At 63.7% G+C, this 14038-nt stretch overlaps 1 protein-coding gene across 1 annotated transcript in view; it reads left to right on the plus strand.

The window, feature by feature from the left end:
- Window positions 1-7732, plus strand: part of RNPEPL1 (arginyl aminopeptidase like 1) — a gene marked incomplete at its 5' end in the record, with an annotated part of 9366 nt that extends 1634 nt beyond the window's left edge. Inside the window, 10 exons of the mRNA XM_044913633.1 lie at window positions 1787-1927; window positions 2356-2507; window positions 3041-3157; window positions 3355-3590; window positions 3835-3948; window positions 4347-4459; window positions 4734-4842; window positions 5819-6049; window positions 6123-6265; window positions 6754-7732. Of these exons, the coding sequence (XP_044769568.1) occupies window positions 1787-1927; window positions 2356-2507; window positions 3041-3157; window positions 3355-3590; window positions 3835-3948; window positions 4347-4459; window positions 4734-4842; window positions 5819-6049; window positions 6123-6265; window positions 6754-7041 (1644 nt within the window). The remainder of the gene's footprint in view (window positions 1-1786; window positions 1928-2355; window positions 2508-3040; window positions 3158-3354; window positions 3591-3834; window positions 3949-4346; window positions 4460-4733; window positions 4843-5818; window positions 6050-6122; window positions 6266-6753) is intronic.
- Window positions 7733-14038: the final 6306 nt, after the last annotated feature.

The following is a 14038-nucleotide window of genomic DNA, read 5'->3' on the forward strand; positions in this document are numbered from 1 at the left end:
CCCCCCCACCCCCCTTCCTGGGAGTGGGGCCCCCACCCCGGAGGCAGTTTGTCTCTTGCATCCCATTCCTGAACCCCCCCACCCCCCTTCCTGGGAGTGGGGCCCCCACCCGGGAGGCAGTTTGCCTCTTGCATCCCATTCCTGAACCCCCCCTACCCCCTCCCCCAGCAAGAACAGCTTTCTTCCTTGACTGTGGCGTCTGGAGTCAGTAGCCCACTCCTTCACAGCCCCTCAGCAGCTGCACCTCCGCCCCTGCACCCTGAAAGGATTTGGCGGCTCAGCTCCAGGGCAGGGCCCTGCCCGCCTGGGGGTTTGCCCCAGCCCACCACTCCCAGGGAGGACTGTGGACCCCATTGGTCTCTGCTAGGCTAAGGGGAGACCAGTGCTGGATGGGGCCTCTCTGGCTGGGCTGAGAAGTGGACATGGTGGTGGGAACAGGAGGCCTGAGATGGGCAGAACCTGAGGAGGGCCCCAGGGAAGGGAGGGGTCAGTGGGAGGGGAGGCTGTGGTGGTGGAGCAGGTGTGAGAGGGGAAAGCGAGGTTGAAGGGGGTCTGGGGGACTGCGGGGACCCATCCCCAGCATGGGCCAAGGACCACCTGTAGCAGGACCCACTGCAGTCTCCTTAATGCAGATTCCTGGGTGCTGGCCCTGGCAGTTCTGGGATGGGGCCCAGGACTCTGCAGTTTTGAACAGGCTCCCCAGACAGGCCTTCTGTACATCCGGGGCAGCCTGGGGGGTCAGCAGAAAAAGAAAATACCACTGCAAGCGTCCCCTAGTGAGGGAACAGAGACATAGCAGCCAAAAGGAAGTTTTTTAAAGAAGCCGGTGAACGTTGGCCAGGAGTCTGGCCAGAAGCAGATAGGTAGCCCTGCCAAGTCTGGGAATCCACTTGGGTCCGAGGTCTGCGGGAAGGGCAGCCCCTCCTGGGTGTGGTGGTCCACTGCTCCTGTGATCTCAGCATGAAACACTGCGGGTGGCCAGCAGCCGCCGTGGGTTCCACGGACCCATCACTTGCAGAGGCTGTGGGGGGTCCTGGGAGGACCCCTCTGTGCTTGGTCACCAAAGCGGACAAGGAACAATCCAATTTGCTCCAGCGATCACGGGCCGGCAGAGGGGAGCGTGGGGAGAGCAGAGTCAGGGCCCCTGCATACGCCCCAGTGGCCCTCCCATGGCCACTCCTGGCCTGCCCGGCCCATTCCTCTCCAAGTGCCTGGTCCCATTCTCAGGGGTTCAGGAGCTCGTTTCCAGTATGTGGAGTCATCAGGAAGCTCCAGTTTTCTCCCATTTTCCTCGCTGCCAGCCTATGAGAATTTGGACTTGGGTCTTCGACGGTGCTTCAGTTTCCCATCGGAAGCTGGGATGAGGGGCTGGGGCCTGGAGACCCCCTGGGCTGGCTCCTGGGCACCTGGCCTCCTGCTGGCCATGCTCTGGGTCAGCTGCCCTGCCTGCCTGAGGGGCGGGTAGGTGACAGTGACCAGGAGCAGCTCTTGGCCCTGGAGGAGCCCAATCAGGCCATCTCCTCCCAGGCTCCCGCTGTCTTCCTCTCCAGCTGCCACCCCCAGAGGCTCTGGGCCGAGAAGCCTGAGCAGGTCCACAGGTTTGAGGCCGCTCCTACGGCCCTGCTCTTTCCAGGAAACCTGCCCAGCTTCCCGGAAGCAAAGCATGGTTGGCAGAGGTGTCCTGGCGTCCCCACGTGCCACCTTCTGGTGGGACAGGGCTCCCTCTTGCCTCGCTGTGGTGGGGACGGTGACACTGGCTGATGCCCTGCCCACCGCCTGCCTGCAGATCTGGTGGCTGGACCCCGAGCTGACCTATGGCAACGCCAAGCCCTTCGTCTTCACCCAGGGCCACTCGGTGTGCAACCGCTCCTTCTTCCCCTGCTTCGACACGCCTGCCGTCAAGTGCACCTACTCGGCTGTTGTCAAGGTCAGCGTCCCCCGGCCTGGCCTGCCTCCTCGCCACCCTCCAGGAAGGAGCCCTAGTGTGGGAAGGGGCAGCCTGATAGGGGTTCCCAGCAGAGCATGGGGGCTCTTTGTGATGAGAGGTGCCCTGACAGGGATGTGGCTCTCAGGCCCAGGTCGTGGGGCTCCCCATCAGGGATGTGGGGCTCCCTACCACAGATATGGGGTTTCCTGACCCAGGGTGCGGAGTTGCCATTGGAGAGAGGGGTCAGCCTGACGGGGGGCATGGGATTTCCCATCATGGACATGGGGTGCATCCCCCTGTTGGGGGATGTGGGGTTCCTTATCATGATATGGGGTTCCCTGACTGGGTTGTAGGGTTTTCCACCAGAGCATGGGGTTCCCCATCAAGGACATGGGGTGCCCTGATGGGTGGGGCCTCCTCGCACGCAGGCCCCATCGGGGGTGCAGGTGCTGATGAGCGCCACACGGAGCACCTACGTGGAGGAGGAGGGCGTCTACCGCTTCCACATGGAGCACCCTGTGCCCGCCTACCTCGTGGCCCTCGTGGCCGGGGACCTCCAGCCGGCAGACATCGGGCCTAGGTAGGGCCACTGTTGCTTGCTTCCTGCAGCAGCTGCTGCCACGGGGGGCCCAGGCTTTGGGGAAGTCCCGCCACGGGCCAGGCATGGGGCCCGCGTCTGTGGCTGCCCCGCTGGGGACCCCGCAGTGTGGGGACCAGCCTTGCCCCCCCCTTTTCTTGCTTCCACCAGAGGCCATCCCTGCCAGGCTCCTCTCACCCCACCCACCCCCAGACCAGAAGCTGGGGCCCTTGGCCCCCTTAGTGCCCTCCTCAAGCCCGTCCTCCTGCTGGGGCCACACAACAGCCTGACGCACCCTCAGGCTTGGGCGGGTGTTTTCAACGCAGCGACAGAAGGAACCCAGCCCCCCCTCGGCGTGTGGCTTGGCCGTTGTGGTGGGAAGGGCCTGCATGGTAGCCCTCAAGTGAGGTGGGGCAGTGGGCTGGGCGCTTTCTGAGGTGTGGGTGGTATTTGGGCCCAGAAGGAGAAGGCCGGCCTGCTGGGTGAGCGGGGTGGGCGCTGGTCAGCCTCTGCCCACCCTCTCTGCCCCGGAATAGGAGCCGTGTGTGGGCCGAGCCGTGCCTGCTGCCCACGGCTACCAGCAAGCTGTCGGGCGCGGTGGAGCAGTGGCTGAGCGCAGCCGAGCGTCTGTACGGGCCATACATGTGGGGCAGGTATGTCCCGGGCGCCTGGGAGCCTGGCTGGGTACCGAGGGGGGGGGCACGGCCAGAGGGCAAGTCCCGCCCTCCTGAGGAGTAAACGGGGGCCTACAAGGAGGGCCCCGTGTCTGACCTTCTGGGGAGGCCGTGCCGCTCACCACCCAGGCCCACGGGCCTCTGGGGTCACCTGCCCGGCCTCCCGCCCTGAGCAGGTACGACATCGTCTTCCTGCCCCCCTCCTTCCCCATCGTGGCCATGGAGAACCCCTGCCTCACCTTCATCATCTCCTCCATCCTGGAGAGTGACGAGTTCCTGGTCATTGATGTCATCCACGAGGTGGCCCACAGCTGGTTCGGGAACGCAGTCACCAATGCCACGTGGGAGGAGATGTGGTTGAGCGAGGGCCTGGCCACCTATGCCCAGCGCCGTATCACCACCGAGACCTACGGTACTGCCCGCGGCCAGCCCGGGGTGGCAAGGGGGGTGGCAGGAGGCTGGGGCCACAAGAGGCTGAGAGCCCAGCCTGTCCCCCAGGGTGTGGTCCCCCGACATGTGTGTGTCCAGCAGGGTGGCCTTGGGTCGGCTCCACAGAGTTCAGGGTGGGGAGCACCTGGGGCAGCAGCTCAAACCTGCTCAGGTGCTCAGGCTGCCCACCCCCCTCCTGCCTCCACTGCCCCCCTGCCCCCGTCCAGGGGCTGCCTTCACCTGTCTGGAGACAGCCTTCCGCCTGGATGCCCTACACAGGCAGATGAAGCTCCTCGGAGAGGACAGCCCAGTGAGCAAGCTGCAGGTCAAGCTGGAGCCAGGTACCCACGCCCACCAGGCCTCGCCCTGGGCCCTACATACGTCACCCTGCAGGGCCTCCCTGCCATCCCTTGCTTCCTCTGGCTAGAGCCAAGGCCAGGCCAGGTGCCCCCAGCCCTAGGAAGGCTTCCCCTAGGCTCCCTCAGCCTGCCACCGCCTCTCCTGGGCTCTGAGCACTGGCCACCGTGATGTGTGCGCCCTCGGTTTCCACCAAGGCTCCCCGGGCAGGGCAGGCCCCACCACTGCACTCCTAGGGCATCCGGATACGTGAGGGCCCTCGGCCCTTCCTGCTCCACAGCGCCTGACCTCCCCCACCCCCAGGCTCTCCCCACCCCATCCCCTCCCCATGCCCTATTTTGGGTAGGGGCGCTGCCCAGAGCCAGGGCTGTTCCCCTTGCAGGAGTGAATCCCAGCCACCTGATGAACCTGTTTACTTACGAGAAGGGTTATTGCTTCGTGTACTACCTGTCCCAGCTGTGCGGAGACCCCCAGCGCTTTGACGACTTTCTCCGAGTGAGCAGCCCTCTGCCCGGGACAGGCCCTGCCCTCTGCCCACCCTGAGCCCCTCCCCACCTCCCAAGGCTGCCTCCTGTCCTGGAGGTTGGCGTGGAGTCGGGGGCACCTGGGAGCAGCAGGGCGGGACACCGCCTCCTCCCTCTAGCGCCCTCCCGGCTCCAGCCACTTGGCATGGCCCACGTGGCCACACAGTGCCTCTGCACCCACCCCGCTCTGGTGGGGATGGTGTGCCCGGCCCCTGGGCCTGCTGAGCCCTGCCCCACCTGCGCAGGCCTATGTGGAGAAGTACAAGTTCACCAGCGTGGTAGCCCAGGACCTGTTGGACTCCTTCCTGAGCTTCTTCCCAGAGCTGAAGGAGCAAAGCGTGGACTGCCGGGCAGGTGAGGCCCACTGCCTGCCATGTGTCCGTGGCCACCCTCAGCCCACCAGGGGAACAGAGGGTGTGAAGGTTTGGGGGGTGGGGAGCTCTACTACACAGGATACTGCTTCTGCCTAGGGAAAGGCCCCTTGGGTTCAGCTGTCCCTCCTTCAGCCAACCCTGGCCAGATGGCGTGAGCCTCGGGCTGGGACACCATGGGTGCAGAGGGGAGAGTGTGTTTCCTATCCTGATGAGGCCCAGGAGGCTTTCCTGAGGAGGCAGCACTTAGGTCAAGCAGGCTGAGGTAGCCAGTATGTGCAGAGGATCTGGGGCATGATTGCTTGGGCAGAGGGAGGTTTGCCTTGGAGCTGTCTGAGGCTGCTGGCCCACCTTTGCGATGCCCATAAAGATATCTCTAGGGGTCCAAGGGCTTGGGGCCAAAGGAGAGACTGGAGGGTTCTGACATCTAGCGAGAGGCCAAGATTTGCTGGAGAGCAAAGAGGTGCGGCTGGCTGGGGGGTCTGGACAGGGTGACTGCTTTGGAAGCTTTAGTAAGTGCACCAGGAGTTTTCGGCGGTGGGGAATGGGCAGCACCTGCCCCCAGAACGGCCCAGGGCTTTAGAGCAGGCTGCTGGCCAGCCCCCCGTTATGTTGCAGAGCACCCCCCACACACCCCCACTCCTGCCATTCACTGCCCCCCACCACACTCCCTGGCACTGAGGTGGGGTTTAAAGTGCCTCGCTGTTTGGTACCCATGAGAGGCATGGAGGGACAGGGTTACCTCATTCACCAGCCTGAGTCTTCAGCCTCCCCATGCTCCCTCACGGAAGCCACTCCTCTGGCTCAAGGTAGCAGGTGCTGGAGCTGACCCCAGCCTCCCCAGCTGCCTCTGCCCTGGGGCTCCCAGGCCCTGGGACAGTCACACCCAGGGACATCCTCGGCATCTGGGGTCTCCTGGCTTGGGTGGGGACCCCAGGTGGCTGGTATCTCCCCTGCAGGGCTGGAGTTCGAGCGCTGGCTCAACGCCACAGGCCCACCGCTGGCCGAGCCGGACCTGTCTCAGGGATCTAGCCTGACCCGGCCGGTGGAGGCCCTCTTCCAGCTGTGGACCGCGGAGCCGCTGGACCAGGCAGCCGCCTCAGCCAGTGCCATCGACATCTCCAAGTGGAGGACCTTCCAGACAGCACTCTTCCTGGACCGGCTCCTGGATGGGTCCCCGCTGCCCCAGGGTGGGTCCCGCGGCTGCCAGGGTGGCTGGGTGGGGAGTGCCCGCCCAGCCCTGACCCGCCCACGGCCCCGCAGAGGTGGTGATGAGCCTGTCCAAGTGCTACTCCTCCCTGCTGGACTCGATGAATGCCGAGATCCGCATCCGCTGGCTTCAGATTGTGGTCCGCAACGACTACTACCCCGACCTCCACCGGGTCCGGCGGTTCCTCGAGAGCCAGGTACGACCAGCTGCACAAGCCCCGCCCCCACTGCCCCACCCAGCCCTCCACTCCCGCCTCACAGGCTGGGCACCCAGGAGACCGGGGTGGGGGCCCTGCGGGGTCTCGGTTGCCACCGGGGGCGCACGCCAGGTGGGAGGAGCCCGGACCCCGTCAGTCGTCAGGGAGGCCATGTCCTCCAGAGGGAAAGCTCGGAGCACGGTCTGGAGGTCTAGGCCTACACGGCCCTGGGCCTGTGGGCAGTCCCACACCCGGCCTGGCCCCAGGGCTGTCTGAGGGCCCCAGGCCCCGTTACAGGGGCTCCAGCCTCCCCACTCCACACGGCTGTCCCCCGTCGGTGCCCCTGAGTCCGAGCTCCCTGGAAACGAGGCCTCCGCAGAAGGCCCATAGTGGCGTGTGGGGTGAGAGGCCTTGGGCAGCCTGAGTGCGGGCAGCGCAGGCCCGGGCTGGCGGGGCGGGCCGGGGCGACAGTGTGCCCACCTCCCCAGATGTCCCGCATGTACACCATCCCGCTGTACGAGGACCTCTGCACTGGTGCGCTCAAGTCCTTTGCCCTGGAGGTGTTCTACCAGACCCAGGGCCGGCTGCACCCCAGCCTGCGCAGGACCATCCAGCAGATCCTTTCCCAGGGCCTGGGCCCCGGCGCCGAGCCCAGCGTGGAGCAGGCCAGTGCCGGGGCGGACTCGGAGGTGGACGCAGACACGCCGGCCCTGTTGCTGGGGGACGAGCCTCCCAGCAGCGCCATTTCTCTCAGGGACGTCAACGTGTCTGCCTAGCCCTGACCTCCCAGACACCACGATTGTGCCTTCCGTGGCCCGGGCACGCCGGGACTGTGCCTCGGCTCTGGCCGTGAGCCCGCCCGGGGCGCACGCCCCCTCCTGCGGGCTCTCCCAGGGACCTCCTCGTGGCCGGCGATGTCCGTGGACCTGGTCTCCCCAGCTCTCTTGCACTGCAGGCCAGAGAGGCCAGCACTCACCACGCCTCCCTGTCTCGACACTGACCGCCGGGCACTGCCCTCAGGGTGACAGCCCCGCAGTCCCCACGGCAGCTGCCACACTGTGCCTTACATCTGCCGCGACGTCCAGGCTGCACTGTCCCCACGGCGTGCCTGCACCCCGCCCCGGGGGTCGGCAGCCTCAGCTGGCCCCTGGCAGAGGACAAGGACACAGACATGCCCTTAGCGTAGGGCCAGGGGACACTGAGGAGAGGGTGGACCTCCCTGGGGAGGGGTCCCCGGAAAGCCTTAACCCCTCAGGGAACATGGGGTCCTGGGCCCCAGGGGAAGTGGGACAGACTGTCTGGTGGCTGTAACACCCCGACAGGGAAGAGGACAGGTGGGGCTGGTGCTCTTTTTAGGCCCACCGTGCCGGCAGGGCCTGGGGGCCCCGGCAGTCCGAGCTGGGCTACCCCGGGGACCACTGTGACAGGGTCACCATGATTGCCCCATTAAACCTCCACTCTGCAAACAACCTCCCCGCCTGTTCACCCGACTCGTCTTCCGCGGGCACGGGGCTCCCCTGGGGTGGGGGCCGGGAGCTGTGCATGGTCTGTCCTCTGACGAGGGGAGGCTGAGGGGGCCGAAGGGTCTTCCTCTGCGCTCCAGCCACTCCTCACTGTGCTCTCAGAGGCCCCAGATCCTGCCCTGCAGCCCGGGCTTCTGAGGCCCTGCAGCAGCTCCCCGAGTTGCGCCCCTGGGCCAGGTCTCTGCTCCCTCCCACTGACCCTCAAACACCGAAGCAAAGGAGGCCGTTTGTCACCACCCTGGCTCTGGGCCTTTCTCAGCAGCGGCCCCCATCCCAACCTGGCGTAAAGGCAGGGTGTGTGGCGGGGGCGAGTTGGTCTTGGGTGACGGAGGGCAAGGGGCCGCAGACATCCATGAGCATGGGTGCAGCAGAAGCTACGGGTGAGATGCGGCCCAGAAGGGGGCACGAGGCGGGGACCCCACTGGGTGTCCACCACGAAGGGGGACGACTAAGCAGTGGGCCGTGGGATGAGGAAGCCACTGAGACCAAAGGCTGAGTCCAGGCTCTGCTCAGGGTCGCCCACGGGCTCAGCCTGACAGGGCCGCGCCACTGGCCAGTCCCAGGCGCAGAGCCCCGCTCTGCACAGGGGCCGGGACGCGGGAGGACTGGAAATGGTGGGCCAGCAACCCCAGCACCACCACGCCCAGCCGCCCGGTCACCAATATCCCATCAACCCTTCTGCGCTCTAGACCCCCCACCCCCGGCAGGCGGCCCGGTCCTCCCCCGCCACAGTCATGGTGCAGCCCACAGCCAGCACCTCGGTGGTCTCCAGGAATGTGGGGATGTGCACGAGGGCTAAGTGGGGCCCACAACCCAGAAACTTGCGAACTGGAAGGCCAGTCACCCGCCCTGCAGGGAACAGGGACAGGGCCACGGCAGCAACATCCCCGCAGAAGGGGGAACACCCGGCAGCCCCGTAGCAATCCTAGCATCCTGCAAGGGACCCAGTCCTGCGAGTGGGGGCCCGGTCCCATGCTCTCGGTGGCCCCTGGATCCGACCTCAGGAAGGTCCGTTCTCTTCCTGAACCAGGTGTCAACCAAGAAGCCCTCCGTGGGGCTGAGCTTCCTTCTCAGCCTCCTCCCTGCAAGAGGGAAGGTTGTTTTCAAGTCTCTTGTCCCACGCTTTTTTTTTTTAAAGATTTTATTTATTTATTTATTTGAGAGAGAGAGAGAGAGAGAGCACATGAGGGGGGGGGGGTCAGAGGGAGAAGCAGACTCCCCTCCGAGCAGGGAGCCCGATGCGGGACTCGATCCCGGGACTCCAGGATCATGACCTGAGCCGAAGGCAGTCGCTTAACCGACTGAGCCACCCAGGCGCCCCTGTCCCACGCTTTTTAGTCCTGGGCTCTGGGTCTCTTCGGCAACTGGACTCTCAGAAGGCCAGCGGCTTGCCCGCGGCTCCACGGCCATGGCGCCTTCCTGGGGGCCTGCTAGGTGCGCTTGGCTCCCCGCCTGCCCAGCTGTGCCCACATGCTCTCCCTCGACTTTGCAGAAGCAACTCCCAGCCATCACAACTGGGGGGTGGCGCCCATATCCTTGACACTGTCCTTGTCACGGTCCGTCCTGGCCCCGAGCTACCCTCTGGGGCGAGCGGCCGTGCTCCCAGCCCCGTGAGGCCCAGCGTTCCTGGCCTCTCGACACTCCCCTTCCCTGCAGCCTGGAAGCCGGGGATACGGTCATGGTCCAGCGCCCCCCCCCCCCCCCCCCCGCCGTCTTGCTTCATGCGGCCCGTGCCCCACACACGCTGCGGCTGCTCCCGCCAGACCCGCGAGCGCCTCGCACACCGTCTGCTCCGTGAGTCACCAGGGCTGGCCTTGACTGTGTCGCGCCGCCGCCTCACAACAGCTTGGCAACGTTCCAGCTCCCGGTCACGGCCTGGCCGCCCCGCGCCATGGCCCACGAGTCCTGTGTTCTGATCGAGGGGCACCCTCCCGGGGCCGGCTTCTCGGCCACGGGCTAAGCTGTGCTCCAGCAACGAGCCCTCTGCAACGCCAGCGTGTTCAACAGGGGTGTTTCTCATTTGTGCTACAGGCTGGCGGGGGGCGGGGGGGGGTGGGCTTTCCATCGCTGTGGTTCCTCAGGGGCCACCCGTGCTGACGAAGCAGAGGACATCCGGAACATTCCAGACACCTGGGGCTCACATGGGCCCCGGTGAGGGCACGCGCTGGGGGGCCCGCACAGCCCCTCCCACCACGTGCAGGGAAGGGGGGTGGCAAGTGGCAGTAGGGACCCCCGCAGGGTGAGGGCCGAACGCTGGGAAACAGCTGCATTTTCGGGACAGAGAAGGGAGCAGCCGGGCAGGTAGGAGAGCAGTGTCAAAGGAGCCAGGGGCAGGTCGCCCAGAAGGGGGACAGCAGGGGCCTCGAGCAGCGGCTCTCGTGGCCGTGAGGAGAGCTGACAGCCGAGGGAGGTGGGAGGGAGGCCGCGGGCTCGCATGCGGAGCCTCTCTGGTCCTAGGGTCCCTCAGGCCGCGTCCTGTGCAGTCCAGCCCGCCCCAGGAGTGCTCCCCACTCAGGGACTCACTGGGGGTAGGTCCCTCCCCTAAGGCCGGGTGCCTGGGGCAGAACTTCAGGTCTAGAGATAAAGCTTGGTCCGGCACCCCTGGGAGAGGGTCAGCACCCGCCAGACCAAACTTACACCCTAGGGAACAGCAAGCAGAGTGGTCAGAGGACGACGTCACAACACGAAGGAAAGCCTCAGCCACGGGGGGGGGGGGCTGAAATATGCCATAAAGCAGGGGTCAGCACTTGCGGGACACTGGGACACACAGAAAAGAACCAGGCAGAGGTTTGGAAACTGTTTTAAGGAGCCATCACTAAGATAAAAAATGACACACACACCCCCCGCCCCCGCAAAAAAGAACACTTGGTAGAAAGGTCACAATGCAGAGAGGATTCATGGGCTGGAATACGGGACAAAGAATGTTCTAGAGTTAGCAAAGAAGTCTAAAGAGTAAGTACAGAGGAAATGTGAAGTAGCAGAATTTCCTCAAGACCAGGTGGTCACGGAGAGACAGATAAAGTCACACAACGTTCACGCGAATCGAGGTGCCCTCACTCTGCCCTCGGCTCGCCCTTCCTTCCACAGCTGGGCCTCTGGACCCCAGCCTCCCCTCTGCTCCCCACCACTCTTCCCCATCAGCCCTCCTGGCCCTGGCTCCCGCGTACCTCCCACACCCAGCACAGACTGTCCTGCCAAGAGAAATCTAATGTCAGCTGTCAGCCGCGCCCCCCCCCTCAGTAAACCGCCACCCCCCAGACCCTGGGAGAGCAGAGGCCCCAGAGCAGGGCACTGGAGTCAAGAGGGATGATCTACGCTGTGCTCATGACAACACAGAACGCATGACCCCTAGAAGCCCTCCAGAGCAAGAGTTAGGGGGGAAATTCCTATTAGGAGCTTGTATTATTTTTATTTTTAAAAAATATTAACCTACACCACCACCGAAAAGAAGCCATTCCTCTGTCGCAGTGAGCAAAGTGAACTAGGTCTGCCTGGCTTGGGCGCTGGCTGTGTCCTCCCCACAGCGGTGCTCACCTGGCTCACCACCTCCTCCCTTTGAAGCTCAGGCTCCTTGTCCTAATACGGGACAGTAAAACCTGCCTTTGGGATGGGCAAGGACAAACTCAACACTCATCGTGTTCAAATGAGTTTGACCCTTCGAGCCCTTAGGGGTGGATGCAAACAAGGCAGAAATAGCCCTGTTCCAGCCCTGCCTGGGAATTCCTTCAGCTCGAGCCTTCCAGCCAGGGAACGGGAGAGATCCAAGCTTCTAGGACCCAACTCCCATTCCACCCCAAACGATCCCACAGAGAAACAGTCCGTGTTCTCACTGACCGCCCCCCACGGCTGAGGACCGTGGCCCTCACTGACCATTCCCTGCGCCGTCCCCCCGCCCCCCGGGCCAAGGCCAGCCATACACTTTGCATTCTTTCTCACTTAATCGTCACGACCACCCTGGGTCCTCTGTACCACGGGGTTTGCGGTTGACACAGAGGCCAAGAGCAGCCAGGAGAATCCTTGCGCAGGTGGCTTTAGAGTGGTCCAGGCTCTGGGCTGCGGCTCCAGACACCTCCTGGACCTGCTGGGGTGGCCGCCCAGGTTCCTGCCATCCCTGTGCTCTGACGGCAGATTTAGCTCTGGGATGGGCACGGTGGAGGCTGCGGGCCTGGCTAAGCTGGGGGGCTTTGCACCTGTACCCTCCCCTCATTTGGAGATTCCCAGAGAGAAGGCCTTGCCCAGAGGAACAGGTACCCTGTTGCCCGCAGGACCAGGACATTGGGCCCCTCTCTGGCCTCTGGGGGTGGGACCCAGGGCCTGCATGGTTTTGTGGGCCAGAGACTGCTCTGTGATTCAGACCTGGCCGTGTGACGGAGAGAACGCCTGCCCCTAGTCTGAGTCAAGGCATGTCCCTGAACAAAGGCTGTTCTTTCGTGAGGAGTCCCATGAGCTTCCTAAACTGACGGGGCACAAAGCCAGTCCTTCTACCAATTCCGCAGGGCCCCCGGGCTGCCTCACTTGGCACCCCCATCCTGCAGCACCCTCCCTCTTTCTGACTCACGTGACTGGTCACCAAGCACCTTCCAAGAAACTAAATCTCGTTCTCCTTCGCTGGTTTAAAACCTAGGCCCCTGGGCTCACTCTCCCGCCCTGGCCTCAAAGACCTCCTTCCGAACCCACCGCACAGTGCGGGATCCCTTAAAATGAGAGCCCTGGGCTGCCCCCTCACCACCCTCCCCAGGCTCCCACACCGCCGTCTGGTCCCTACACAGGCCACACTCCCAGCCCACCCCTCAGGACCTACGGGGGCCTTAACATGTGTGCACAGCTTCCCCGGTGCTCTCTTCCTGAGTGTGGGCTGCACTGGGGGGGACTTGCTCCCAGTGAGGGGAATGCGGCAGAAACCATGGAGGACATCCGAGGCGGGTCATAAAACACCCTGTCAGGAAGCCTGGGTGGCTCAGTGGGTTAAGCGTCTGCCTTCAACTCAGGTCATGATCTCGCGGGTCATAAAACACCCTGTCAGGAAGCCTGGGTGGCTCAGTGGGTTAAGCGTCTGCCTTCAACTCAGGTCATGACCTCAGGGTCCTGGGATTGAGCCCCGCATCGGGCTCCCTGCTCGGCGGGGAGTCTGCTTCTCCCTCTCCGGCTGCCGCTCCCCCTGCTTGTGCTCTCTCGCTCGTGTGCTCTCTCTCAAGTAAATAAATAAAATCTTTAAAAAATAAAAAACACCCTGCAGCTTCTGCCCTCCCTTCCCCTCTGATGGCTTGCTCCAGGAGAAACCAGCCACCACAGGGTGAGAACACTCAAGCAGCTTCACGAAGGTCCACATGACAAGGAGCTGCAGTCTCCCGCCCCAGCCAATCTGCAGCTGATTCAGTTCTGGCCGACACTGTGACTGCCATCCCCTGAGACCCTCAGCCAGAACCACCCACCTGATGCCACATTCCTAACCCACAGAAACCGTGACATAATAAATATCTAAGTTTCTAAGTTTTGGGGTAACTTGATACACAGTGGTAGACAATGAATACAGGTGTCTGCACGATGTCTGTAGCGCTCAAACAAAAGATTCAACTCAAAATTTACTCCACTGTAAAACTGTATTTACAATCTATGACCAGAAATCCCAAGGTGGACGATCCTAGGACCAACAAGCTCAGGGGCTCGGCAACGCCATCAGGCTCTTCATCTTTCTGCTCTGGAGTCTGTGTGTGCAGGCCTTTGTCTTCTGGCTCGCCCCCTGCGGTCACAAGCTGACTCAGCAGTCTCCATTACACCTCCACATACCAGCAGCCAAGGCTGGCTGCTGCGAGAGAAGGTGCCATCACGTGCCCTGGGTAGATTGTGGGAGACGCCCCCACAGCCCCCCAGAGGACTGTTCCCTGTGTCCTGTTGCCCTGAGCTGGGGCACATGCTCCTCTCTAAAACTTCTGACCCTGAGCTAGGGAGAGGTCCAGGCTCCCCAGCTGACTTCAGCTGCACCAACTAAATCAGGTTCTTGCTGGTGAGGCAGGGACAGCTATGGAACGAGACAGTCCGCCAACCCAGGGCTGCAGCCACGGCCCAGCTGTTGCTGCCTGTCCCTTCACCTGGGGCACCTCCACTCTGCCCTCTCCTACTCTGGGTGATGTCTGGGCAGGACACTAGTTTCTAATCTCTGTGTCCCCATGAGAATGCAGGGTTACTGCCCACTGAACAGGAGAGAGATGTGGGGGTTCAGAAGAGACAACCCCCAGCCCCAGCTGTGAAG

Source organism: Neomonachus schauinslandi, chromosome 3 (genome assembly GCF_002201575.2).
Source record: "Neomonachus schauinslandi chromosome 3, ASM220157v2, whole genome shotgun sequence".
In the NCBI taxonomy this organism is placed as follows: domain Eukaryota; kingdom Metazoa; phylum Chordata; class Mammalia; order Carnivora; family Phocidae; genus Neomonachus; species Neomonachus schauinslandi.